Source organism: Alternaria postmessia (genome assembly GCF_024291825.1).
Source record: "Alternaria postmessia strain BMP 2775 chromosome Unknown scaffold_24, whole genome shotgun sequence".
Taxonomy (NCBI): Eukaryota; Fungi; Ascomycota; class Dothideomycetes; order Pleosporales; family Pleosporaceae; genus Alternaria; species Alternaria postmessia.
Genome location: NW_026260097.1, coordinates 236869 through 264162, shown reverse-complemented (window position 1 = coordinate 264162; position 27294 = coordinate 236869). Strand labels below are relative to the sequence as shown.

General features: G+C 51.4%; 12 protein-coding genes across 12 annotated transcripts; 7 read left to right on the top strand and 5 right to left on the bottom strand.

Moving 5' to 3' along the window:
- Window positions 1–499: 499 nt before the first annotated feature.
- On the top strand, window positions 500–1106 carry J4E82_004907 (uncharacterized protein; the record flags this gene model as incomplete). The annotated part of the gene is made up of 3 exons (XM_051731180.1): window positions 500–527; window positions 639–964; window positions 1026–1106. 3 exons carry the CDS (start codon window positions 500–502, stop codon window positions 1104–1106), a joined length of 435 nt encoding a protein of 144 aa, XP_051589115.1.
- Window positions 1107–1582: 476 nt separating this feature from the next.
- J4E82_004906 (uncharacterized protein) lies at window positions 1583–3262 on the bottom strand (the record flags this gene model as incomplete). The annotated part of the gene is made up of 3 exons (XM_051731179.1): window positions 1583–2417; window positions 2467–2764; window positions 2863–3262. 3 exons carry the CDS (start codon window positions 3260–3262, stop codon window positions 1583–1585), a joined length of 1533 nt encoding a protein of 510 aa, XP_051589114.1.
- A 1172-nt stretch (window positions 3263–4434) lies between these two features.
- Window positions 4435–6402, top strand: J4E82_004905 (uncharacterized protein; the record flags this gene model as incomplete). Its single annotated transcript, XM_051731178.1, has 2 exons — window positions 4435–5871; window positions 5977–6402. The coding sequence occupies 2 exons, from the start codon at window positions 4435–4437 to the stop codon at window positions 6400–6402; spliced, it is 1863 nt and encodes a 620-aa protein (XP_051589113.1).
- Window positions 6403–8476: 2074 nt separating this feature from the next.
- On the top strand, window positions 8477–9734 carry J4E82_004904 (uncharacterized protein; the record flags this gene model as incomplete). Its single annotated transcript, XM_051731177.1, has 4 exons — window positions 8477–8540; window positions 8607–9229; window positions 9287–9413; window positions 9466–9734. 4 exons carry the CDS (start codon window positions 8477–8479, stop codon window positions 9732–9734), a joined length of 1083 nt encoding a protein of 360 aa, XP_051589112.1.
- Window positions 9735–11801: 2067 nt separating this feature from the next.
- On the top strand, window positions 11802–13450 carry J4E82_004903 (uncharacterized protein; the record flags this gene model as incomplete). The annotated part of the gene is made up of 2 exons (XM_051731176.1): window positions 11802–12332; window positions 12386–13450. The coding sequence occupies 2 exons, from the start codon at window positions 11802–11804 to the stop codon at window positions 13448–13450; spliced, it is 1596 nt and encodes a 531-aa protein (XP_051589111.1).
- A 420-nt stretch (window positions 13451–13870) lies between these two features.
- On the bottom strand, window positions 13871–15375 carry J4E82_004902 (uncharacterized protein; the record flags this gene model as incomplete). Its single annotated transcript, XM_051731175.1, has 3 exons — window positions 13871–13998; window positions 14062–14686; window positions 14740–15375. The coding sequence occupies 3 exons, from the start codon at window positions 15373–15375 to the stop codon at window positions 13871–13873; spliced, it is 1389 nt and encodes a 462-aa protein (XP_051589110.1).
- Window positions 15376–16078: 703 nt separating this feature from the next.
- Window positions 16079–17148, top strand: PHB2 (Prohibitin-2, subunit of the prohibitin complex (Phb1p-Phb2p); the record flags this gene model as incomplete). Its single annotated transcript, XM_051731174.1, has 3 exons — window positions 16079–16256; window positions 16335–16759; window positions 16813–17148. 3 exons carry the CDS (start codon window positions 16079–16081, stop codon window positions 17146–17148), a joined length of 939 nt encoding a protein of 312 aa, XP_051589109.1.
- A 302-nt stretch (window positions 17149–17450) lies between these two features.
- Window positions 17451–18944, bottom strand: J4E82_004900 (uncharacterized protein; the record flags this gene model as incomplete). The annotated part of the gene is made up of 1 exon (XM_051731173.1): window positions 17451–18944. The coding sequence occupies one exon, from the start codon at window positions 18942–18944 to the stop codon at window positions 17451–17453; it is 1494 nt and encodes a 497-aa protein (XP_051589108.1).
- Window positions 18945–19949: 1005 nt separating this feature from the next.
- Window positions 19950–21929, bottom strand: J4E82_004899 (uncharacterized protein; the record flags this gene model as incomplete). The annotated part of the gene is made up of 3 exons (XM_051731172.1): window positions 19950–20367; window positions 20419–21599; window positions 21675–21929. 3 exons carry the CDS (start codon window positions 21927–21929, stop codon window positions 19950–19952), a joined length of 1854 nt encoding a protein of 617 aa, XP_051589107.1.
- Window positions 21930–23663: 1734 nt separating this feature from the next.
- J4E82_004898 (uncharacterized protein) lies at window positions 23664–24520 on the bottom strand (the record flags this gene model as incomplete). The annotated part of the gene is made up of 2 exons (XM_051731171.1): window positions 23664–23718; window positions 23805–24520. The coding sequence occupies 2 exons, from the start codon at window positions 24518–24520 to the stop codon at window positions 23664–23666; spliced, it is 771 nt and encodes a 256-aa protein (XP_051589106.1).
- Window positions 24521–25979: 1459 nt separating this feature from the next.
- J4E82_004897 (uncharacterized protein) lies at window positions 25980–26373 on the top strand (the record flags this gene model as incomplete). Its single annotated transcript, XM_051731170.1, has 2 exons — window positions 25980–26132; window positions 26227–26373. 2 exons carry the CDS (start codon window positions 25980–25982, stop codon window positions 26371–26373), a joined length of 300 nt encoding a protein of 99 aa, XP_051589105.1.
- Window positions 26374–26703: 330 nt separating this feature from the next.
- Window positions 26704–27036, top strand: J4E82_004896 (uncharacterized protein; the record flags this gene model as incomplete). The annotated part of the gene is given in 2 exon segments (XM_051731169.1): window positions 26704–26899; window positions 26915–27036. 2 exon segments carry the CDS (start codon window positions 26704–26706, stop codon window positions 27034–27036), a joined length of 318 nt encoding a protein of 105 aa, XP_051589104.1.
- Between the last annotated feature and the right edge of the window lie 258 nt (window positions 27037–27294).

Sequence of the window (27294 nt, the reverse complement as noted above, 5' to 3'; positions counted from 1 at the left end):
TCCTCCATCTCGCTTGGAAGTTTAAAGTGGGAGCTTCCCCCGCCCATTCTGACCTCGACCGCCCACCTTCAGCAACAACAATCTTTGTCGCATTCACGAACCGCCCCTGGAACACTGTCGCCAATAGCTGTAAGTAAGTCGCCTAGGCTTTCTCTGCCACCTTTCCATATTCCCAGCGCAAATACCCATGTATTCGCCTGCTTTTGCGCACTTTGAAAGGCACGTTGGTGTCATGCCAGCGGCTTTGCGCGCGCGTTCTGCATAACGCGCTTCTCCTGTCTTCTTACTACGTGTGCAATGGTCGCCTGCATTTCCTGTCTCCCTATTTCGTCTTTGAAAGAGATAGCTCGTTGATAAGCTTCGCTTTTCGCGCACTGCTTCCACACTATGCGGCACGCGTGCTAACTTCCGTCACGCAGCTTCGACTCATCACTCCACACGCCACACAATCACTTCAAAGACACCCATCCACTATCTAGAAATCTCTAGAACAATTAAGATGGCAGCAACTACGCGCGCGAGAACTGGTAAGTTTCCTCCCCCCTTCACAGACTGCCTTGTACTGCCCCCCACCACGCCTCAATACCTCGGTTGCCATTCCCAAACATACGCAGTAGCATACTGACTTGTTCACGAAGGCAACTCTAAGCCCCGTCTTGTTCAGCAGATTGAGAACGCAATCGCGCCTACAAAACGCAGCACGACCACCAAGGCCAACACATCGAAGCCCCGCACCAGCAAAGTAGCTTCTGGCCGCGTTACTAAACCCAAGGCTACCAGCAGCACAACTACTACCAAGAAGACTACTACGACCAAGAAACCTGCTGCAGCACCAAAGAAGACTACCGGTGCGAACGTGAAGACAGTCAAGAAGCCGAGGACGAAGACTGAGAAAGTCGTGGATAAGATTGTTGGAAAGGCGGAGCACATCGTTGGTAATGTTGAAGGCAAGCCAGGAAAGAAGGTAAGCCATTCCCGCACATCTAGAATGACAGAAAGCCGTGTTAACCAACACTCCTATCTAGGCCGCAGGTACCGCCAAAGCACGAGGCACAGATTCGACCACCAAGCGTGCCGCACCGCGAACTCGAGGCGTCAAGGCCTGAGAGAATCCTTGCGTTTTTTCGTTCCATAGAACGTGACCGTTGCGGCAGCATTTTCTTGCTACCTGCCTCGCTTGCATCGTCTGTTTCTACGTAGAGCGAGAGCCATGGGATCCACCATATTTCCCCTTGGTTACGAGTTACGATAAGCCTAGTGTCTTCCCTAGTTGTCAGCGTTCATGTTCGGAATGTGTATGATAAGATACCCAGGCGTTTTTGATACTTTTGTTGTTAGACAATAGGACTGTTATCAACCAACATATACAAATATGCTTCAAAGTGTTTACCTCCTTGTGATTCTAGAACAGGAAGCAGTCCTTCTGACAGATTAATGTGCGTTGGGAGAAAGTCACAGCATAGGGGAATGTTCGGGTACATGGTCAATACAACAAAGTGGTATTCGCTCATACATATTCATTAGGATCAACGTTCAAAGTATACTCCTGGGCCAGATATCCATCCGTTCAACCGATCCTGTCTTACTTAAAAGCAACTCTAACCTCCTTTGCAGGTTGCAGCACAATATCAGCATGCATCCCTGGTTCCGTACCGCCCATCCTGTTCTCCACTGACTCGAATCGCTGGAACAGTCTCACAAGCGTGTAGCCCATCTCCGTAAGCGCAAACTGCTGACCAATACAGATTCTAGGTCCCCCGTTGAATGGGACATAAGTCCAGCTCTTCGGGGTCCATGAATCCCATCGATCGGGCGCGAAAGCATCGGGAGGAGGGAAAGATCTGGAAGTAGGTGGATACAAATCTGCACGACGTTGCATAACGAGGGTCGAGTAACCGATCGGTGTGCCGGCGAGGACACCAATGGGTTGCGTGCCGTCTGGACCACCGCCGGTTGGGAGCGTCGTGTCTTTGAGAGCCATGCGTACGTTGTATGGGACGACGGGGTACAGACGAAGGGTTTCGTTCAGAATGTGTTGGAGGTATTTCATGTTTTTCAAGTCCTCGTAGGTTGGCTGGCGGTCGGGGCCGACTGTTTGCAGGATTTCTTGACGCAGTTTGGCGGTTATGGTCGGGTCTATGGATAGGTGGTAGATTACCCATGTCAGTGTGCAGGCTGTTGTATCGCGGCCTGCTAAGAGAACAGAGACAAGTTGGTCGCGTAGCATGTCTCGGTCGCGCGTGTAGCCTGCGATGGCGTGGAGAAATGTGTAGCCTTCATCATGGTTTGTCTTCTTTTCAAGCTCTTCTGGGGACAGTGCGAGGGCTGTGTCGATGAAAGTGGATACGAAATCGTTGATAATCTTGATGGAGTCGTAGAATCCCATGCGCTTTCGAGGGATAAGCCAGTTTAGAGGTCTGATTGATGTTAGTGATAAGTTTCAGGCACGTGAGCAAGTTCGCGTACCCGACTTTAGCTACGAAGCTCTGTACACGCTGAGCGTTATAGAATGCATCTGCGAAGACTGTTTTCGGTTCATCCAAACTTCCTACACTCTGGCCAAGTAGGAAGTGCGTAGCTGCATCCAATGTATACCTGAACATCATGTCAAGAGTATCAATCTCTCCGCTTTCGGCGATTTTAGAGATAAGGATCTGGGTATGTTGTTCGAAGATGTCAATATCGCTTAGGCGATCCTTCACAAATTGTGGTCGAATGAGTTGGCGTGAGTTGTGCCATAGTTGTCCATCGGTAGTGAAAATACCTATTCAAAAGTTGTTAGCCATCCATCCATTGAGTCCATGGCTGTTCAGTTGTCCCGCACAGCGGGGGGCCTAAACTTCCGCCCTCTTATCTACGTACCGTTACCCAAGAAGGTATGCCAGTCTTTCCTAAACTGCTCTCCCTTGCCATAGTCCTTGAACTGCGTCGCAAGAATCGCCTTGATGTTCTCTGGGTCTGCGGTCAGAAGCACGCGCTCGCCGATGCCAGCCTCGATTGTGTATCGTCCTGGTCCACACCATTTCTGGAACATGCCAACCCACATTGCGTATGTCTCATCCTTCAGAGCAAAGGTAATGACTTCATACGCCATGTCGAGGCCATATGGGAAATATGTTTTTCGAACTGGCGCTCGAGCGCCGAGCTTGCGGATTCGCGCATTGATGGAGAATCTTTGTACGAGCCTGTAGCCCAGGAGCAGGACGACGGCGGCGCCGAGTAGGTAGGAGGTCGAGAAATTCGTGCTCTTGAATTCGGCCATGACAGGCAGAGACGATTGCTAGAGCCTATAGCACTTCACAGGTTGTCAGCACACACGCATATATGGTAGCATTCACATGAAGATGGTGTGCCAGGCCGAGTGGACTACCGGCGGGTAAACGACATACTTTAGACTCTCGGGACGACAAGGAAGCCGAGCTTTGACAGCTGCCTTGGGCATGTTAGGAACCAGCAGCCAATTGGTGCCATGGGGTTATCCTTCTTTTGTGGCACATGAGCTTGCCATGGCCTCTTGCATCCATGGCTGGTGCAATCAGAACGTCGTGTGCTCCATTGACACCTCGGTATGACATCTGGGAGCACGCGTCCCGCAAGACTCGCTATTTTCGACGTAGACACTGTATGCTAGAGGCTCGCGTAGCCATGGTGCGCTCATGCACATCCATCCCCGACTCCCTGTAAAAGCGGGGAAGGACGATCGAGATAGTTGGACAAAGTGGGGATGGTGGTGATATGGTGCCGCTCGGACGAAGTCTGGAAGACTTGGAAATCCGAGATCCGTGCTCATGAAGCGATATGTTTATATAGGGCGCATAACTCAGTAGCTCCTGTGTTTGTGGTCTGGAGAGGCTTTAGCTGTTTGCTTGCCAGAGGACGTGCGCTGCAGATACCTTCCATCAGCACATGGCGGATCGCCCGGACTGCCGAGGCGGCGGCAGCATCAAGCCGTCACTAGAAACCCGCGCCGCGCGGAGACCCCAGAGGATTGGCAGAAATGCAAAGGACGCGACTCAAGGTTGCACATCGCAATGTACTGAAACTTACTTCGAAGCCGATTGAACTTATCTTTCGCTGAAGACGAGGCTGGACTTGAGCGCCCGCACGTCATCGTGCTTCTGCGTAGGATCTCATGCCCCACTAGCTCGCATCCATAAACTCTCGGCTAAGGATACCACCTAAGCTTCGCAGTTCGACAGTCTTAAGCTATACAGTGTATACCAGGCATTAGTATATTACCCTCTGTGACTACCGGGGGCATCGCGGTAGCTGTGGCTGTGTGAGGCCATTCGGAGCTTACGGATCGGGCCTACCCAGGTACATTTCCTTGCGCCAGTCTTCGTTCTTGTACATAAATTGCACGTCGTCATCAGTTACTCCTATTTTTCGAGGTGCTCTCTACCCCTCTCGATCTCTATCTGATCTGTTTGCAATATGAAGCCTCTTATATTTACCATACAATCTCTTCTCGTTTCTTCAGTAGCGGCTATCTGGCCGATACCCGTCTCTCACGAGCACGGCGATACTGTTCTTTTCATCTCCAAAGATGTACCATTCTACTGGTACGAACCTGGCGCAAGAAATGTAGGGTCGAACATACATCAGACTCCCTTTCTCTTTGCTTCAAATTCTAACAGCACTCCCATTGTACAGGACAGCAGCCAGCTCAATTTGCGCAAAAGTTACACGGAACCAGTGCTTAGCGAAGCATCCAAGAACTCAACCCAGGAAGGCGTTACAAGCGACGATATAATTGAGTACGCTATCGGTTCTACGTGGCAAACAGTTTTCAACAACAACTTCTACCCATGGAAATTCCACCCTCGGGACTGGGATGAGCCGTCTTCGAGCGCGTCAAACACAACATACGTCTCTCGCGTCGATGTTAAACTGCTCAAAGCTGATCAACCGGATGTCGCCAAGTCTCTCGCTGGAGAGGTCGACGAATCCTACAGCTTGACTTTAACAGAGCAGGGTGTTGCAAGCATTAGCGCAAACACTAGCATCGGAATAGCACGAGGTTTGACGACATTCACACAGCTCTTCTATGCACACTCGAACAAGCAGGATGTATACACACTTTCGGCGCCTGTGCAGATATTCGACAGTCCGAAGTTCCAGCACCGTGGCATTAATCTCGACACCTCACGAAACTACTTCTCTACGGCCGACGTCAAGCGGCAAATCGAGGCGGCTGCTTACAACAAGATGAATCGGTTCCACCTCCACGTAACGGATAGTCAGTCCTGGCCTTTGGAGATACCCTCCATGCCCGAACTCTCCGCGAAAGGAGCGTACCGTCCGGACTTGGTCTACACAGTAAACGACTTCAAGGACTTCCAACGCTACGCAGCGATTCAGGGCGTGCAGATGATCACCGAAATTGACATGCCAGGTCATACTTCAAGCATACACCGTAGCTTCCCTGACCTAATAGCAGCATTTGAGCAACAGCCAGATTGGAACACCTACGCCGCCCAGCCGCCAACCGGCACACTGAAGCTCAATTCCACTGCCGTCTACGACTTCGTCGAAAAGCTATTCAACGACTTGCTACCAAGGGTATTACCGTACTCAGCGTACTACCACACCGGCGGCGACGAAGTAAACCGAAATGCGTACTTACTCGATGATACTGTCAGGAGCAACGATTCGGCCGTCCTGCAACCTCTTATGCAAATATTCGTCGATAGAGCTCATGACCAGGTACGCGCAGCAGGGCTCACACCTGTTGTATGGGAAGAAATGCTGTTAGAGTGGAACTTGACACTCGGCTCCGACGTGATTGTGCAGTCGTGGCAGAGTGACGAAGCAGTTGCACAAATCACCGCAGCAGGACACAAAGCCTTGGTTGGAAACTACAATTATTGGGTAAGTGAGGCTTCTTTTACAACTACTATAGATAACGACATTTTCTCGTCCACTCTCTTCTCTTCCAACAAATGATAGATCGCGCATACTAATAGATGATAAAAGTACCTCGACTGCGGCAAAGGCCAGTGGCTCAATTTTGATCCTTCGGTCAGCGCCAATTACTGGCCTTACCAGGACTACTGCGCTCCTTTCCATAACTGGCGTCTTATCTACTCGTACGATCCTTTGTCTGGCGTTCCAGCTGAGAACCAGCATCTCGTACTAGGCGGTGAAGCGCACATGTGGGCCGAACAAACCGACCCTGTCAATGTTGATCGCATGATTTGGCCTCGTGCGGCTGCAGCTGCGGAGGTGCTCTGGTCGGGCGCCAAGGACGGGCAGGGGCAGAACAGGAGTCAGATTGATGCAGCACCTAGGCTGAGTGAGATGAGGGAGAGGCTGGTGGCGAAGGGAATCGGTGCTGAGCCGATCCAGATGCCATATTGTACTATGGAGGGGAACGTTTGTCAATTAGGGTTTACTGGGTGAGGCGGAGTGTGGAATATCAAGGGGAGTATAGTACTAAGGAACTCGTTTGTCCCCCTGATGTCACTGCTGAAGCGGATGCAATAAACAAGAATATATTTACGGTATCTGCTCCAGCAGCGACATCATTGGGATAAACAAGCCCCCTCGCAGTGGGTAACGAATTGAATCATCGAAATGCATCATACATATTTCTCTCTGCGTTTCCTCAAGGCCAATCGCCCTCAGAATCCTTAAAACCAGGATACTGGGTACTTCATTAGAACTCCATGGCATCAGCGCCCTCCTCCCTCTCCCTCTTGAGCGCTGGCTTTTCCTCATCTACCAAACCAGCGACGAATCGCCTGAAGTAATCTACATATGGCTTCAGGCTTGTCTTCTCCCAATCCTGCATCTTCTTATCCGTTTCTTCGCCTGACCAATCATCGATCTCCTGAAGCAATTGGGTGACTGTAGGTACACTCAACGGATCGAATTCTTCCACCTTCGTCGTGTCGATCGGGACACAGACACGACCTGTTCCAGGATGGATTACGAATGGGGATTTGAGCAAATGGTTTAACTTCTTGGAGACTTCGGCATCGAGACGGGGGTATGTGTATTCTAAGATGATGTCTTGTTTGGCTTCGCGAAGGTCCTTGGGTGACTTTGACAAGGCACCGGATTTTGCCAACGCGTCGATGTCGGCCCATTTCGATGCGCTGGGGCGGGAGGGCGCAGAGTCCCACTTCTTCTGCAATGCAGCCTTCAGGGTAGGGTCTGGGATGAGGTTGAGAAGGTGTGCGGCCTTTTCTTCTGTTGCCCACGGATCTTGTTCAGCAAGAATGGTGGTTTGGAAGTGTTCTTTCAGGATGTCCAGACTACGCTCAAGATGGGGGTGTAGTGGTCGCCATGCATGTACTCTTTTGCCGCCTTGATCTCCTCCCTTGAGCAACTCGAGATAGCTGGCCACTGAGCGGCGCTTCTGGTCATCCATTTCTCGTGCACGCTTGTCACAAACCCAGGCGTGGGCTCCTCGACGACCGGAGTACACCCAGAGAATGTGTTTGAACCCAAAGTCTTCCCGTAAAGCAACGTCGATGGTCTTGATGGCCATTGTGATGAAGCCCCAGCACTTCAGACAGATGTTCGCACCCGTGCAACATGTCCTGATATCATCGTAATCCGTCATATCGATATCGAACACCAACTCTTTCATCAACGGGCGGAATGAGCTCGCTTTCCGCAGTGTCTTCCTGTCTCGCGGGTTCGTGCTATACATGGGACCGATTTCGAAACGCGAGGGCAGCATGTTTATGCATTGCTTCCGTAGTAGATCGGCTGTTGGGAACGATTGGTATCGTAGGTATGCGTCGTTGGGTAGGGTGAAGGCGAATTCGCGGTGTGCAAAGTCATTGGTAGGTGTTGCGGAATGGTTCAGCCATTGGAAGAGAGGGCGGAAAGGGAACAGGCGTTGGTAGAAGGCACGCATGACGTCTGGATCGGAGAAGGATGATTTGGATGTGATCTTGCTATATCGATATCAGCGGTGGCCATGGATGTAACACTTCGACAGGTGGGGCGTACATTGGTGCGGGTTGTGAGGCATCCTCTTGCGACGTGGGTGCCGGCGCACTCGAAGCAAATTCTTCGTCTGAATCTTCATCGTCGAAGAGCTCTTCGAGGCTTGCTTTGGACTTGTCTGCCGCGGCAGGCGTGGGTGCGTCGTCCATTGCGACATCTTGCGTCTCTGGTTCTATTTTAATAGCGTCGCCTTGGGACGGCGCCGCTGAGGACTCCTCTGCAGGCGTAGACTCTGGCGTAGTTGAATGTGGCATCTCGGAAGTCATGCGATTAGATTTCGGCGTATATGTGGTGAGGACGCGTACGCTGGCGATGAAAGAGTTGGTCGACGCGTTCGCGTATAGTGGTCGCGGGCGCGTTCGAGGTGTAGGGGTACCCTTGTCTAGTGTCCCCCATTGCTTCCTCATTTGGGTCACCCTCCCTCGTCATATCGCGTCAACTTCCAAGCAAACATTCTCCACCTTGCTCAAACCTCAGGGCATGAACCCCGACAACAAGAACTATTCCGCGACTGATGGCGGAGGAGGAGGACACTGTGTCCGGGGAAGGGTGGATATCGGATGACAGCAGCTTCTATGGTGAGTACTTGATATATTCCGTACTGGGACATGTCACAGCCGCACCTGACTAACGATTGGACCAAGGTGATGAAGCTGAGCAACAACATCAACTAAGGCTATGCGAAAACTTCAAGCACGAACCTTTCTGGCATGCACATCGGAAGGATCTTAATGTGATCACGATGGCAGCCAGAGCACCAATACCACTATCTGATAAGGCGACTTCAGGTACAGAGACTGCAGTGAAAGACACCAGCTTCAACATGTCGGGTGTCGACCGCAAAGCTATGGAGCAGGAGCGACTTGCGCGATCAGGCAAACGGAAGCGAGAGCTCTCACCCATACCGTCACACGAACTGTTCAATCCTCTAGAAGGTCAGGAGGATGCATGGCAACTGGGCGAGCCTGTTGATGACTTCGTCAGACGCCTTCCTCCATATAATACAGCCATCACTACATTCCCTTGGATCTGGGCCGCTAATCCACATCGCAATCCTCGCGACAAGTCACCTTCGCCTCGTGTTGAAGACTTCACATCGCGTGGCATGGATTTACTTGAGCAGTCGCTTCAGACTCGCCGCGATATCCAGAAGGAAGGGGCCAGAGGACCGAGGGGTATGGTGACTAAACAGCTCAATCAAGAGAGTAAGGCTCTACAGGGACGGATTTTAAGCCTCGCAAACGAGACAAACGTTCTTTCAGGAAAGGTATAATCAGCTGGATAATCCGTGCAACCGCCCACTCGTATGACTGACCCAGACTAGTGGATGTTATTCCCGAAATCAGTAGACGTTACACGGGTTTGGAAGCAAGTCGTTGCAAACGTGATTGACAATCGACTTGGTTGTACTTGTAAGGTCGCTACCGACGATGGCAAAGAGGAGCGACTGAGTGAGTTCCATTTGTAATCTGCAGTGCACAGGTACTGACTCAGAAATACCAGTCTGTGTATACACAAAGGACTTCCAGGACGCTGACGACGTATTGCGAGTACTCCATGAACTTGAGAACATGGGTCTCCTGAACGGCGGCAGAACCATCTATTACAAACCAGATGCATACACTTATCTGAATCTTGTCCGCGATACAGCCGTAGAATATGGCCTACAAGCGAGTCTTTACAACTCTCGGTCTTTGTTGGCGTCTGACAAGGTGCCGGAGTCAGCATCGCTGGCCCAGAAGAAGCAGTCGACCCTGAGCGGTTTTCTTTAAGTGGGCATTGACGGCTATAGTGCTACTTGGGGACGAGATCAACAGCAACAACCAACTAAGGGATGTTGGAGAAGATACAAGTTCTACGTACTCACTCTAAGGTGTGTTTCAATTGCAGCACAATATCCAGTAATAAATCTCATCACGCTGTTCTCCCCCGTAGCATCGTCACCGCGATTGGTGGCGGCTACGTCCTCTGGTCGGTCTCAAAAAGGCTGTTCACAGACAAACAAGTACGCGTCAGGCATGCGGTTATACCTGTCGACGCTGATCTCCGAGCCGCTCCCGGAAGCAACAGCGCATTTGATATGCCAACGAGACTGCAACTAAGACCGTTGCGTACCATGCTGAGCAATATACCCTTCAACCACTCGAAGCAAACGTAAGCAAAATTCATCTCCGGTGTTGCAGCGCAGCTGCATGGTCTTTACCGCTACACTGAACAGCCCGTAGGCGCATGCAGCCAATGTAGAGGCATTTCGGCGCATCGTGCCTGCAAAGCCTACTGGCCGCCAGAGCCAGTTGAGAATAGTTGTCGTTCTGCGACGTACGTGGTGTTGGCGCGCTACTGAAAATTCCAGAAACCGTGAGGCGTCGAGTTTCCGTTACTCGATAGTTACCTTGAGGACAGGGCTTCGACCGCCGTAGTTCGCCGCTTGCGGTGGACGACTTCTACCGACGATCACAACATGTCAGAATATCGGAACACTCCGAAACCACATTTTGGCCATCTCTTCACTTTTCTACATATCCGCGTCTTTCGAGATTCCGATACGGTGTCTGACTATGTTCATCCTTCTATAAAAGAGGTAGGCGGGACAACGGATGCAAAAAAGACCCGGGCGCATTCGGGTTCTCGGCTGATTATATGGCCATCGGCCAGCCCCGAGAATTGTAAGGGCGTCCATATTAGACTAGCCTGGCTGGTGTCAGTTCCGGCATATTGTGTTTCCCTTACTCGATTTCAATCGAGTAATGGGAAGATCGTGTTGGGAGGTACGCTGGCTGACATACGTTTAGCTTCTCCGGACAGAACCGGGCCTTACTCCGATATCCTCAGAACTCGCACCTCTTGTCCACCAACGAGCATCACGAGATCAACAGTCCTTCTTACCTAACCTTCAGAATGGAATCTCCAGGGAAGCAGTGAATAATATATGGTAGACGTTCGAGATCCCAGAGGTATGACGCTCAGCCGTTGGCCCTGCGCTAGTTCGGGGGCTCTAATCGCGCGATCTACTGTGCGCCTATCGCATGCAGCTAAATCCTTGCAGCTGCTTATCAGTAACATATGCACGGTCCCCCAACACCATCTAAGACGTGCAGCAACACGGTGAGGAAGTTTGCCGATTTTAACATTTGACCAGGTTCTCAAGATAATTTTTCATAAGCATATATGGCTGAGCAAAGCAGTTTTCATTACGTGCGATTTGCACAGCAGAGATAGTGTGTTACCGATCATGAGAGTAGAACGCAGCACCATGGCCAACAGACTCGTATCTACACTAGATCGACCAACGGGAGACAGGGTCGAGATGCATGGCTAAGGCGGCCACGATAGCCTACCTCCACACTAGTTACTCGATAGAATCGAGCAACGTGTATTTCAGGGTTCGCCGATGCTCCACAGTCCCCTGACGCCATGTTAGCCAGTCCCAGATTCTGGCTACAATGCTCCGAGAGTATCTTTGGCCTGGCCCCTACCAACGGGTAGATAAGAGGCTGTACCCCAGGTTTTGGCGTTTTTGGTAATCAGTCACCCAAAGAATTTCTTCCGTTACACGTCTTCAGTGTTTGAAATTACCACTTCCCTTATTCTCTACGAGAGCCGAACCACATTCCTCTTTGACAGCTGTTAGGCGCAACACCAAACGTGCCTTATCAACGCTTATCTGCAGCTCACCCGGAAACGCCCACGCCCTCTTCCCCGCGTTTGCCGAGTTCGGGGCTTGTTACTGTATATAGCTCTTGCTGTTAGCACGGACTTGAGCACTTGAGCACTGCTTTACCTGGTCTTTTACGTCCTTCTCGTCTTCTCGCAGTCAAAAACACATACAACTTGTCATCATGGCTCCACACGCAACCACACCTCCACCTGTTTCCCACGAGCAACCCCTTCAAGCTATCACAGTTCTTGCTTCCTCGAGAGCAGTCGTTGCTGGTCGGTTGACTGAGGCTACCATCGTTGTATCAAACCATACAGGGAAGATCACATCCATCTTCCATTCAGTACTTCCTCCTACAGACTTCCCCGAAGGCACATCGTATACAGACTACTCGCCAAATATCCTACTACCCGGTCTTGTTGATGCTCATGTCCACCTCAACGAGCCTGGCCGGACGGAGTGGGAAGGCTTCTGGACTGGTACCCGTGCTGCAGCATTCGGTGGTGTCACAACTGTCATTGACATGCCTCTGAACGCTATCCCTCCTACGACTACCGTTGAGAACCTCAAGATCAAATGCGAGGCATCACAAGGAAAATGCTGGGTCGATGTTGGCTTCTATGGTGGTGTCATCCCTGGTAACTCCGGTGATCTGAAAGCTCTAGTCAAAGAGGGTGTTCGTGGCTTCAAGGGCTTCTTGTGCGACAGTGGTGTAAGTACATATACCTCAATATTCCAAAGCACGTGACACTAACACATGTCCAGGTCGAAGAGTTCCCTGCTGTTTCATCAGTAGACATTGAAAAGGCCCTCCTCGAACTCAAAGACTCAGCAACAACATTAATGTTCCACGCCGAAATGATCCCACCCATCTCCGACTCTGTAGGCGACGACATCCAACGTTCCAACCCCCCTCTCGCCCCTAAAGGCCCTCTAACCTCCTACGACACATTCCTCCAATCGCGCCCCCCATCCTTCGAGACCTGCGCCGTAGCCGAAATTCTCTCATTAGCGCATCTCGCCCCCGAGCTCCAACTCCACATCGTCCATCTCTCTGCCATAGAAGCCATCCCCATGCTACGCAAAGCACGTGCCGATGGCATAAAAATCACAGCAGAGACTTGTTTCCACTACCTTGCCCTTGCGGCGGAAGGTATTCAAGAAGGCGACACACGACACAAGTGCTGCCCGCCCATCCGTTCCCAATCGAACCAAGACGGTCTGTGGGAGGAACTTCTCCAAGACACAGCTGATGGCGTCATTCAAACAGTCGTCTCAGACCACTCTCCTTGCACCCCAGAGATCAAACTCCTTCCCTCACATCTTGCGCCAAAGAAGCCGTCTCCTCGCAAGGAGGGTCACGCGAAAGACTGTGATTCGTGCGAGAGCAGCGAGGGCGAGATGGAAGGACCGGAAGAGAAGGGTGACTTCTTCGGCGCCTGGGGCGGCATCTCGAGTGTGGGGCTCGGCCTACCTATTCTATGGACCGAAGGTACAAAGCGCAACCCTGACTTCAGTGTTGAGGAGATTGTTCGCTGGTGCTGCAAAAACACAGCGAAGCAAGTTGGCCTTGAGAAGAGCAAGGGTGATATTGGTGTCGGCTTCGATGCTGATATCGTTATTTTTGACGATGAAGCCGAGTTCTTGGTCGAGCCAAACACCATGCTGTTCCGTAACAAGGTCTCACCATACGAGAACAAGACGCTCAAGGGTGTTGTGAGAGAGACTTGGCTACGTGGTCAGCGTGTCTTCACGAGGGCAGAAGGATTCCAAGAGAAATCTGGTCCGCAGGGCAAGTTGCTGCTTGAACCAAGGAAAATGGGCGCTTAGGTTGAGAAGAATGGCTGAAGGGTAGTCTGTTCGATTTCTCGTTGTCGTTATGGGAAGCATGGTGCATACATATACATGGGACACTGCATAGAGCACGTAGTGCTTGATATCTCTTTTCTCTTTACTGCATAGACGGCGTTTTACTATTGGGGGTATGCTACGACAAATCCTTCATGATTCCACATATTTTCAATTCGAAACAAGCTGAATGAAGACGACCGCAATTCTTTCCTGTGAACTCCATGTCACACAACACCAGCTAAGCTAGCAACAAGCGGTGTACCCTGAAATGTCCCACGTCCCGACAAGCACGAATATACTGTGAATGACAGCCCACTTCCCATGCATAGAATAACATAAATCCTCCATATCTTGCATATGTATGTCTTGAAATGAGACCAAGCCACCCGAAAAGATGATTTACAAATACTTCTTGGGAGCACCACCACGCCTCTTCTTGTACACAATATAAGCACCCACAATCATGATTTGAACAGCGACCGCAATGAAAAGGAATGTAGTCATGCTGGGTCCACTCTTTGTGACAACTGTGATATTGCGTTAGCTTAATCCCTCTTTCGAATCGTACGAGCCCAGAGTTCTTTACTTACCGTCACCCATCATGCCGGGTAAGCTCTGCATGACATTGCCGTGGTTCCTGTCCAGCGCGAGATGGATCTGGCTCATGAAATCCTTGAAGTCCTTGTTCTCCAAGTCTCGCAATATCTGCATGGTTGTTCGCTCGACCTTTTCTACGTTGCGAATCGTGGCAGCGCCGCGGTCGTCGATGGGTACGATGCGGTGCATGAGCTCGTTCCAGCGCTCGTCGTTCTGCTTTTGGATTCTCTCGACCGTCTCAGCGATTTCGAAGACGCGGTTGTTGATGATCTGGATACGGTTGTGGAGGTCGGCAAATTGGTCTTGCTGCGAGCGGATGTTGCCTGCCAGGACGTCTTCGAGCATCTTTGGGATGTCGTTCTGCGAAGTGGAGGAGCCGTAGTTTTGTTGTGCTTGGTTCTGCTTGTGTGTCTGCTGCTCGTGACCTTGCTGGACGGCACGATCCTGCTGCTGCTGGTGGTTCTGCTGGGAGTTGATATAGTCCTTCTTCCTCAAGTTGGGCTCTTCGCGCGCGTATGAGTTGGTAGTAGACACGATAAACTTGTGAACTTCGAAAGAGTCGGGGTTCTCGGCGGAGGAGGCGCTTACACCGAAGTAGTAGCCTTCAGGGAGCGCAACCTAGAAAGACAGTCAGTGACGCATATCTTGGAGAACGGAGGATAGAAGCATACCTTATCGGTCTTGAAGCATGTCTGCCCGTCTACAATGACCTCGAGGAAGCCCTCTGCGTGATGCAGTTTGATGGGTGTAAGTTCTCCACGGTTCCTGTATGCGTAGTCACATTTACCAAAGGCCAGCGTGTCTGGATCAGGGTGAGACCTAATGTCCTTGGTTCCATCATTCAAGAAACCGCGGACAGAGCCTCCGTGCCCTTCGTACTGGTCTACGAGCAGTACTAGACCATCGAACTTGGGCGCAGTGAACACGCTCGCTGGCGTCTCATGCGCTTGTGAGTCCCTCACATACCACATCTGTAGATTACCACCTCCACGTTCCATACCAGTCGCTCTAAAGTCCAACTCAGCTGTCCAATCGCCCTTGTGGTGTAGCGGGTCCTGAGCCCATATTGAACCGCGCTTGCCTCCTGGGTAAGGAGGTGTAAGGATAACTCTGTCGGAGAGTACCTGCGGCACATAGTCGTCTGCGCCCTGAATGACAAAGTGAGGGACGGAGCGAAGATCGGGCGATATGTAAACACCCGCTTTCTGGCCAAAGCTTAGGTTGTCTATGACATACTGGGCGTATGCTGGGGAGAGAGCGAGGGTGGACCAGGCAATGGTTCGCAGCGATTGCGATGTGATGTGCATGTTGGTGGGGCGCGACGCGCTGCTCGTGTCGACAATGAGGTTCGAGTCTGGTAGCGATTGATGGTTCGACTATGTGCAGAAGTAGTCTTGTGTCTACCTGAAGTCCTGTTAGGGGTTGCCAAGTTAGGTCCATGATATCGATCGAACGCACCTCCTGCTTGACCACTAGTTCACCTGCGTCGCAATGCTCCACGCGACAAGCGTAATACAATTAGTCGAGATAGAAAGAAACAACCGGGTATCACGAAACGATGACAATGCACAAGAAGAGAAGAACTACCACCAGATGGGCAGGTACGCAACTTAATTAGAGATGGAGGAGCTTATGGACAGCTGTGCTTAAGACGGGACTACCTATGACATTGATTGGGTGGTCTATGCGCGGGCATACTGTGACAACTGTAAGAGCCACCGTCTAACATGAGACGTCAAGCCCACGAAGATAGTCGACCTGTGGATACAGAGACGGTGAAATGTTTCAAGCGACGCACAAAGAACTGAGAATAGAGCCGTAAAAGGGTCTACTGTGCGAGAAACAGCAATGCGGAGGTTTGGCTTGGCGGTTGCTTTGCGTCGGGGATTGTGATTCGCCGGCTACCATTTTCTCCATCGTCGTCTACCTCATCACCGAGCTCTCATCCGCCATCGTCGCCGCCTAGACGTCTCACGCACCCCACGCCAGCCCCTCACCTTCACCGCCAACATGTCTGCACCGGATCCAAAGGAAGCCTGGTCGCGCATTCAGAATGAACTCACACGACGAAGCGCTCGATTCGGCGGCGCGGGCGGCGGCGGACCACCGAAGGGTGTCTTTGGAGGAATCGGAGGGCTGATACTCATCGGTGGTGGAATATGGATGGCCAACAACGCCCTGTTCAACGGTAAGCCTTGCTTTGTCGAGGCCTCTTACCAGGCTCTTCCGACTTTCCATAAGCCCGAATGGTACTAACTCACCACAGTCGATGGTGGCCACCGAGCAATCAAGTATACCCGAGTAGGCGGCGTTCAGAAGGAAATCTACAGCGAAGGAACCCACTTCCGAATTCCATGGTTCGAGACCCCCATCACCTACGACGTGCGCGCCAAACCACGAAACGTCGCTTCCCTTACTGGCACCAAGGACTTGCAGATGGTCAACATAACCTGTCGTGTACTCTCAAGACCGCGGGTAGAGTCTCTACCGCAGATCTACAGGACACTGGGTACCGACTACGATGAGCGCGTTCTGCCATCCATCGTCAACGAGGTCCTCAAGAGCGTGGTGGCGCAATTCAATGCTAGTCAACTCATCACACAGCGTGAGAACGTCAGTAGGTTGGTACGAGACAACCTGGTCCGGAGAGCAGCGAGGTTCAACATCATGTTGGACGACGTTTCCCTGACAGTAAGCCCTCACCTATACACCCTTCTTACCCCGCATCTTCTGACCATGCTTAGCACCTCGCCTTCTCTCCCGAGTTCACCGCCGCCGTAGAAGCCAAGCAAGTCGCACAGCAAGAGGCCCAGCGTGCCGCTTTCGTCGTTGACAAGGCCCGTCAAGAGAAGCAAGCTACCGTGGTTCGCGCTCAGGGTGAGGCCCGCTCCGCCGAGCTGATTGGTGACGCCATCAAGAAGAGCAGGAGTTATGTCGACCTTAGGGAGTTTGAGAACGCAAGGAACATCGCACAGATCCTGCAACAGAGCAGCAATAAGGTCTACCTTGACAGCAAGGGTCTTGGTCTGGACATCAGCCAAACCTCGGCGGACAAGGAGCAGAGGGCGAACAGGAAGTAAGAGGATGTGGCGGGGAGTGTCTCCAAAGAATACTTTTCCAAAACCAACATCGTGTATAAATATATTTGGGAAAAGCGAGGTGCAAGCGTGCAAGTGTGTAGCTTTCCACTCATGACGAATAACAACAAAGTACTCCAAACTCAAACCATGATACATTTTGAACAACTCGTCAGGCCTTCTGAGCGCAAAGTACCAAGGATGGATACGGTTAGTCATGTGTGCGATCTTAGTACAATAGCAAGAGATGACAAGACGTGTTCAAGGTGATGATATTAATGCGCAAATACTATGTAGGGGTATCTCTATTCTTCGTCTTCCTGTACGGTCTTCCTCTTTTTTTCCACGGGTTCTTCTTCTTCCCCTTCGTCAGCAGATTTTGTCGCGTCCACACTATCCCCACCTTCAACCTCATCGATCGCCCTTTTCCTTTTCTCAGTCCGCGTAACCTCCTCGCCGGCCGACTTCTCAGTAACAAACAGCGTACTGGCCGTCTCCTTCACACTGCTAATCTGCTCGCTCACTTCCGCCTCCACCTCATCTTCTTCCTCATCGATCAGCCCCAGATCAACTGTATTCTTATCTGGATCCTCGAGCGCAAGCTGAATCTTTTCCAGTCCCATATCGTCACCCTCGAGCGTCTCACTGATCTCCGGATCTATCCACCCCTCCGTATAACTGCCTCCAAAATCAATGATCCAAAGCTCGTCGTGAGCATCCACCATGAAGTTATCCGCTTTCGCATCACCCCATATAATGTCGTTGTCGTGAAGTAGGGATATGTACTCTGCGCTCTTCTTGCTCCAAACGCGCCGCTTCTCCTCATCTACTGAAGACTTGAGCAGCTTTGTCAATGGCGTCGGTGTCTCGATGTTCTCTAGCAAGAGGCCCATGACCTCTGTCTTGCTGTTGCCCAGAGCGACGAAGCCGCGCAGGCGGGGAAACTTGATGTCGAGATTCAATTTCTCCATTTTCCGCAGGATCTGTATTTCGCGCTTCACAGAGTCGGGTTGGTCGGATACCACGGGCTTGAAAAAATATGTTTCGCTGCTCTCGTTGTGCAGAACTTGACCTGGATGGGCGGGTGGAGGCATGCTAACTTCGGATTGGACGGTTAGGTCGTTTGCATTGTGCCAGGGAAGTTTGTAGTCTTGCATATATTTTGGGACCTTCATGCGAGGTACGAGGTCTTCGATTTTGGCTTCTAGATCGGTTGTTGTTTCTAGGAGTGTTGGGGAGAGCTCTCCCTTTGCGATCTTCAAGGTGTAGAAGTAGGTTGGGCCGTGGTACCATTCGTAGAGTGTTGATTCTTCTGGTTCGCGGTTCGGTGGCGCGGAGGTTTGCGTAATGTCAGAGAAGGAGGCGAGGATCCAGTTTCGCAATTCGACGCCTGCACTGGCGGAGTCTTGGTCGGCGTCTTCTCCTGCTTCTTCGATGTTTTCTGGTGTGTATTCACCGTCATCTGGTACATACTCGTCGTCGGCCGAGACGTCCACCCCACTGTCCTTTCCCTCCGAGCCTTCTCGGTCTTTACTCTTGTTGTTGTTCTTCTTATCATGCACTTTCGCTTCTCGCTCTTCAGCTAGCTCCTCCTCGCGCTCCTCGGCTTCGCGGAGTGCAGAGACCAATTCGAGATACTTGTAGTAGAGAGGCTTCTCACTGGATTTCTGGAGCGTTTTGGGATCAACAGTGACGTGGAAGCGGACATCGTTGATGAGAGCAGTTAAAGCGCAGCTATCGTCCTCGTCGTAGGAAAAGTGTAGAGTGTAGGCTTTGTTGGCAGTAGTGGTTTGAGCCATTGCTTCAAGGAAAATGAGATTGTAAGTAACAGACGTATCGCAAGAATGGGTAGAGATGGTCTATAATGCGAACGTCGGGAGACTACATCTATACCTTCCATGCAACAGCCCACGCCTACAACTCTACCCATGCGCCGACATCATCGCTATTGCAGATCGCCGACCTAATCGCAAAGTAAATGCCATGCCACACTCTAGGGGACTTCATCTGGCCCATGCATCTACATCATAGATGTTGTCCTGATCTGCAGGTACGATCGAGATAGTGGAGCAATAGCATCGTCAGCAAGAGTGCTAAGTGGCTGGAAGGCACGGAAAGGTCGATAGATCTGATTTGAATCGAGTTAAGGGTATCGATCTGAAACTGTATGAAATTGACAAGGTTGGGGTGAAAGGGATCGGGACTGGCGCGTCGCGAACGCGTCCACGCGCGATGTCGTGACGTCAAAGAAAGTGCTGGGACGACTTAGCGCTTCACGTTTCTGCGACGACCATCCCCCGTACGACGCCCGGTGGGCACATTTTGCTTTTGGCCAGGGCGCTCGTTGACACGCCAATCACATGCAAGTACCAAGTTTGAATGATGACATTTCACCATGATGTGTTTTGAATTGAGAAGACGTCCAACATTGTCTCATTGCTACAGAGGCGCTCATCTATCGTGGTGGCGCATCGCTAGCAGACATGCTGCACTCATTCTGACGTTAAACGTCGTGAGATAACCTAACCGTATACGCCTTTTTGAAAAAAACAATCCTGCCTGCGAAAGGAGCGTGATCCCACGTCTTGCGGCCCCTACAATGAACAAAAGAACAGAAGCGAAACATCGTCCTCTCGTAAGAATAATCTCAGATCCTGTCCAAGCCCGCTCAAAATGCGAAAATCGAAAGCAATGCGTTGAAACATCTTCCAGAGATCTTGCGAACGCCAAGTCATTATACGTTCGTAATCCATAACAGTTATCATACAGTCTCGCAGTCGAGTCGTGACGTCGGGTAAGAAGATTTACACAGTGAAGTCCAAGAGGTCGTACGAGGAAGAGTCCAGTGAAGTGAAGTCACCCATTGCCTTCATCTCAAGATCGAACTGAGAGTACGAGCTGTCAGGCATCGTGTCAAACAGCTCATCGAGAGCGTCCTTGGACTCGATTGGCGATGTTGGTGGTGTTGTAAACTGATTTGACTGGATCGATGACCGCGACGGAGAGGAAGACACTTTCAAAGGGCTGGACTGGACTGGCTCACTGGAACCGTTGGCAGACCCGGAAGAGGCAGGCCGTACGTCAGCGGGCGACATGGGAGGTGTGTGCGAGTGCTGAGAAAGCTGTTGGAGGATGTTCATGGACGCGGTGTCACTTGGGTAGGTAGCAGATGCAAAGCTCGATTGTGCATCTTCAGCGAAAGGGCTTGATGAGGTCTCGAAGCTGGAGTATATGTTAGCGTTGTGTGAGACGGAACATGACTGAGAGACTGACCTGAAGGGATCCACTGAAGCATTCATGGAGTCGTAGCTTTGCGAATCGGAGAGAAGCTGAGCTGGCTCATATCCCTCAATCGGTGATGAGGATCGAGCCTCTGAGTATGGCGAGCCAGCTGAAGATGGTGGTGCGGATACTATCGCACGTCTCGTTCTGCTGGCCTTCTCGACGCGCTGCTCCATGTCTGGGCGGTTCTTCTTCGGGCGGCCACGCTTGGCTTGTCGTCGGACTGCATCAGGGAATCCACCGACACACATACCGCGCTGACGGTGACGTGTGAGGGCATCTTGTCGAGCGAAGCCTGCGCCGCAGGGGCACTTGTAAGGCTTGTTGCCTGAGTGGATCTTTGCGTGGCGCTTCAGGTCATGCTGTCGGACAAAGCACTTGCCGCATCCATTGCACTTGTATTGACGATCGCCAAGATGAGTTTGAACGTGGGATCGGATGTTCTCACGACGTCCGAAGACTTTGCTGCAACCTTCGTAAAGGCAGGTCCACTTGCCGGTTGTGGCATCTTGCTCGCTGATGTAGCGCGCGACTTCTTCTGGTGCAATACCAGTGTACTCATAGCTTGCGTCAACCTCAAGATCATTGAAGATCTGGGGCTGCGAGAATGAGTCCATCATGGGTAGACCGCTGATTGACATTGAAGTTTGCGATGTAGGCAGCATAGACTGTGTCTGCGAGAACATCATCTCTTGGTGCTCTTCGATGTTCTCCAAGAAGGATTGTACGTCCCTCTGTCGTGGTGAAGATACTGGCGATGGTGACAAAGCATCGGATGTGTAGTAAGATGACGACTCGTAGCCCATATCGGCGTCCGGGTTGTCAAAGTCGAAAGTCATGGCCCTTGAGGTTGGCTCAAGGTTGATGTCACCCATAGCAGTGAAGCTTGGGTGCTGAGGAGATGCGCTGAAAGCCTCATGACTGGGTAGCTGCGCAGGCTTTTGTGGTGTCGCAGTGGGTGTTGGGAGGATGTTAATGAAGACTTGTCCACATGAGCCATACACTGACTGTATGTGCTCGTGAAGTTCTTTCAGTTGCTGTTCAGTAGGGGGTTTAGAAGAGGAGGAAGGAGGCTGCTGGGGAGACTGCGCGCGGAGTGTCCTTCGTGGAGTCCGCGGTGTGATGGGAGAGATCTGTACTGGGGATGCCAAAAAGGATTCCTGGGGGCCCGGCTGGGGCTGTCTGTGCGAATGCGCTACTTGCATAGATTGCTGTGGTATTTGTCCTAGATTGTTAGTATTACTTACCGTACTGTCCTCCTGCTGGAAGGATGGTGTGTCGAATGGTCCTGGTTGGTGTGTGTATTCCTGGTTTGTGGCTTGTCGGGCGGCATGGATGGATTCTAGGCTGAGGCCGCGTAGATCCAAGCTCATACCGCTTCGGTTTGGTCGTCGTCGGTGTAGGTTAGCAGGTGGTGCTCGTACTGTGGGTGCGTCAAAAACAGTGGGTGTCGACAGTTGTCGGCGGTGCTGAATTCGTTGGCGCTGGATGCCGGCTGGCATGTTGTTGGACAGCATTTCGTATGCAGGTCGAGTCCGGAGTTGGTTCTCGGGAGGATGGGGAATAGTCCTATGGGTTCCGAAACTGATGTGGTGTTAGCATTCAATGTCATGTGATGGTTCGACTGCGCTGAGATGGAAGTCTCGAGTAACTTACCTCACGCAAAGCAAGCGGCGCTCCGCCGGGCGGTTGGTGTCCTTATGAAATCCTCAGTACAGATGCAGTCTCCCAGTAGCCTGCTTCAAGTAAGTATGTGGCCGAGGCCTGTGCTAGTGTATATGAGTGGTGGTGGAGATGTGTTTAGTAGCAGTCGCTAAAGCAGCAGTGGATGTTTGAGATGAACAAAGAGATGTGGATGCGAGGGATGAATAGTGCTGGTGAAGTGGAGGATAAATGCGGAGGAGGAGATGACGATGTATAATACCTTACCGGGACGGGTAAACATAGAGCTCTATCTGGCGTTGCCGCCGCAACGACATGGTTACCCGAAGCCGCCCACGCTTGATGCTGCAGCTAGGCCTAGCCGGAGCTAGCGCATCGACGCAGAGCACGGGCCGCTTAGTAACGCGAGGCCCCGCCCACACGCATTTTTGCTACTTCACGATTTCGACTCCGTTTCCTCCCCACCCTTTGCATCTACGTGAGGAAAGCATCTCAGAAGAGAGGCTCAGCGTTCAAGATGCAGATCTTCGTCAAGACCCGTAAGTAGTGCTCGCCAACATCACAGCCTATGCGCCGCCATCGTCGCATCCGTCGCCTCCCAATTCGCCATCGCCATCGCAATCGTCGCACACGACATAGCAGCTAACAATTTTGCAGTCACGGGCAAGACCATCACTCTCGAGGTCGAGAGCTCCGATACCATTGACAATGTCAAGTCCAAGATCCAGGGTACGTAGCCCGACTTCGCTCCAGCAGTCTCGCCTCTAATACCCAGCAGACAAGGAGGGCATTCCCCCGGACCAGCAGCGTCTGATCTTCGCCGGAAAGCAGCTCGAGGATGGCCGCACTCTTTCGGACTACAACATCCAGAAGGAGTCCACCCTCCACTTGGTCCTCCGCCTTCGTGGTGGTATGGCCAAGAAGCGCAAGAAGAAGGTGTACACCACCCCCAAGAAGATCAAGCACAAGCGCAAGAAGACCAAGCTAGCTGTCCTCAAGTACTACAAGGTCGACGGTGATGGCAAGATTGAGCGTCTTCGCCGCGAGTGCCCCCAGCCCGAGTGCGGTGCTGGTGTCTTCATGGCCGCCATGCACAACCGCCAGTACTGCGGAAAGTGCCACCTGACCTACGTCTTCGACGAGGCCAAATAAGCGCATCGCCACCGGGGCACGCGACACGATCGATAACGAGTTACGGCATCAAGGCATATATGGGAGGAGCTGAATAGGTTTCACCACGATGTCGGACATCTAGAATCAATCAAACTTGTCATGGACTTCACACCTCGGTTATCGATCCCAAATCGTGAATCAAATGCTCAGTGCGTGTGGTGCGAGCGTCATACCAGTGATCTCCCGTGTATGCGTAGATCTTCATCTCGCGTAACTAATGTATATGCAGAGCGTCCGTGTCTCGAATACGGATACCATGGTCGCCTTGTCTTCGTGCTTCAACCTGATGAACGTTATTGCCGTAGACTTGGTTCATACATTGGACTATCATGGTCTCATTACAGCTGCAAAGCACTAGCGACTACCTAATTATGGTCATATGGAAATCAACAACCTACCGCTTAGTAAGAAGCGCAGTTTGGATCGAGAATGTAGCAAAGGATAAGAGTAGTGTGGCTGCAATCAGTCGTTACTACCAGCTAACAGACGTGCACATTACTACAACCGCGCCCAACATCCCAATCATCAGGATTGAAAATGACTCTCCCGTCATCTTCACAGCTCCTCCAAGTGCAGCGTTACCACCTTGTCCTGCAATCTCTCCCTGTCCATTCTGGTTGTTGCCATTTCCTCCTCTCCCACTCGATCCATCATCTGGTCCATTTCCTCCAACTTGGCCACCGTCACTCCTTGCGCTTGTTTCGAGCGGAATATCCTGCATAGGCTGCCCCGGTGGATTGTTGACGCTGTTAACCTGCGTCTGAAAGTCCTCCAACGGATTCTCGATCATCGCGCAGGGCATTCGGCCTCCGTTTGCGCTGAGTGGACCGGGAGCAGGTTTCGTGGTCAACTGCGAGGCACCTGGAAAGCGCTGAATGCTGTTTGTAACACTGATAGGAAGGTTGAAGATAGTGTATCGTTCCACACCATTTAATCGGTAATTCTGGTGTATGCTGATGTTGTAATCTCCCCTCGCAGTTGAACCCTCATCCTCATTGTTATCCCCGACTAAACACTCCGGCCATTCGAAGTTGATGTGTTTGACTGTTTGGCCACTTTCCTGATCTAGTATGTCTGCGAAAGGTGGGGTGGACGTTGTCAGGTTCGATATCGTAAAGTTTTTCTGCGTAACCGTCGATGTAAGGAAGAGCGTGAAATTGAAGACTTGTGTGAGCGGATCAGCGATGTTGCGTGGCGGTACGGGGAGTTTGCCGTCGCCTGAGACGTCGAGCGCGATGTGAAGAAAGTCGCCGCCCATAGGCGTGAAGGGCTGGGGCTTATCTTTTTGTCAGCGGGAGTATCGCGCATCCTTCGACGCCTGACGTACCGCAAGTATGATTCCCAACCCTGGCGTAAATATTCTTCCATTCACGATAGTGAACGCGCTGGTATCGGGTCCGTTATTCTGACCATTACGATTATTGTTGCCATTCTGTCGTCTCTCGAGTGGATCATGATCCGGCGACCACGTTCCCAGCATCTGTGCATTGATGACATTGTGCATTAGACATGACGAAAAGAGAGAAAGTAACGGAGAAAAAGTCGAGAAAATCATTGCTCAACAACAATGCATGCTGACCAGCAGTAACGACAGAAAGAAAGAAGCGTAAAGGACGGCCTGAAGCGGGAAATGTCGTTAGCAGTAAATCAAGGAAGCGCAATCACAGCGACGATTCGCAGCCCGCGATAGCCGGTACAGGTATCGCGTGCCCAGAGGCCTTGCATGATGCTTGGTAGAGGGCGAGAGCTGGCTTTCATGCGATATTGGACGAAATGAGCCTTGTGAGGCTTGAGTATCACGTTCCGAGACGCGTGGTGTCTGAGACGTGATAGTTCGGCTGTGGTTCAGCCGGTGGGGGCAACTATTCGCTTAGTCAGTTCTGCTGCGTCGACGCAAATGCACTCTTCGCTTCTATAAACTCAGATGCTCATCGGTTCCTGGAAATGGAGCTTCCATCCGTAACGTCCTCGATGTTTTTCCAGCGTCTCTGGTCTCGAGGGAGTACAGCGTCTACCTCAGCCGCTTATCGAGCCTTATAGGTAGCCGACCGTACTACGAGGGTGCAGATAAGGAAAAGGGAAAGGAGAAGACTGAAATCATGGATAACAGCGAATTCTTCGTACGCGTTCCCGATCCCTTGACATGCATGGCTGTCCGATGCTGAGTGCGTAGCCGAGAGCCGACCACGACATTGTTCGAATACCTCCAGAAGCGTATTGCCGAAAACACAAAGCTAACTGTAGTCGAATACGCGCTGATGCCGGAAAGGATAGACAATCTCAGCGAAGGAAACGCCCTCGTTCCACCATCGACCTCGACCCAAGAGTGATGCAGGATATCATCGACGATATTTGGCCTTTTCTTTCACAAAGACTCCCAGACTTGGTACAAAACTAGCAGTCGACCTTATCGCTATAGTCATCTTTTCGCCAATCCACCCAATTCTAAAGAATCGTCACTCTTAGCCGGCATTGCTTCTCATATAAATGTGCCCTTCTATCTGATAAATCTACAAGGTACAGCTGACAACGACCTAAGTGAAGCTTTTAGCAGGGCCCCTTTCCGGAGCTGCATTGGCATTGAGGACGTTGACTGCATCGGTATTGGTGTTAGCGATCGCAGTGCACAGAAGTCAAAACTACAGCCTGTACTAAAGGAATCATCAGAATGTGCTACGTTTACAAATGCTGCGCAAGTGTTTGCATTAGGGGCTCTGATGACGAAATTAATGAAGAAGCAAGCTACTGCAAATTACAAGGTTCTGGATCAAGTCGAAGCTATTAAATTGCTTACTCTTGATTGTTTGAGTGAGGGTGACGAAGTCGAGGCCAACAAAGACGAGAAGAACACTGGTTCTCCAAAGAGGCGTGTGACGCTTTCGGATCTACATAATGTTATTGACGGTATAAGTGCCACAGAAGGTGAAACGACCACCATGAGGATAAATCATCCTGAGAAGCTAGATTCAGCGTGGTGAGCGCACGTTCGAAATCTCGTACGCAAGCAAAGCCAGCTCCATCATGACCTTCAAGCGCCTCTTCGACAACGACGGTTGCGAACGATACATGTCAGACGCCATCGCTCGTTTCGCTCAAGCTTTCCAGGCTTAATATCCTAGCAAGCCCCGTATCACTACTGTTGAACTCGCCAAATTTTGCGGCCAATACCGTGGGAGGCCGGATATTGCTGTTAAGGAGTTCGCCGACTGGTTACAGCGAAGCACAGATAAGTTCTCTTGTCCGGCTGACTATACCCGCTTGATCCTCGTAAATATCTGCACTACGGGCCGTTGTTATAGAAGACTTCTTTGTTGGGCTCACCTCATATCCACTCGGATCTGGCACAACTGTTGAGACGACGGTTGCCACGCTCAAAGCGAGAAACATTGTGCTGGCTTTGACCTTGCAGCTCCAGCACTAGGCTTACCATCGACACAAAATATGTCACCGGGCTCTGATTTGGTCCCAGAGTTCATGGATGCTGGCTTTGGTAATGATATTGAGCCTTTGCTCAGGAACCACACATCAACTGTTGAGGCTTCACCGACCCCATCGACAGCATCTCTCTGGGACGAAACGTACCATATCCAGGCTAGCCTCATTCGCTCAATCACCTTGGTCATGTCCACAGAGCCAGGTAAGTTAGCGCTAGCGTCGCCTCGCCCCAATGCTGAAGGCTTCATTGTACTCGAACAGGAGCGCAACGATTCTGGCTTCGAAGATTCTGGCGTTGACGGCTCCGATACAGACAAACTTGACACGGCTGAAGAATAGTCTGACCCACCTAGCCCCTCAGACATAACAAGTAAGCTAAAAAGTTCAAAGCGTTTGTGCAAGACATCACGGTGCTTGAAGTCGGGTCAATTCCATACTAGGAAGGTGGAATATCATAGTAACCGGTCTCCGACAGGATCAAGAGCTTGTAGGCAACACTTGGACCTTGGCATACATGAAACCCAGCCAGGAGAGGTACTGATCACGAACCAGGTGCGTATTCATTAGTCCATTCATAATTCATAAGTGAAACAAAGT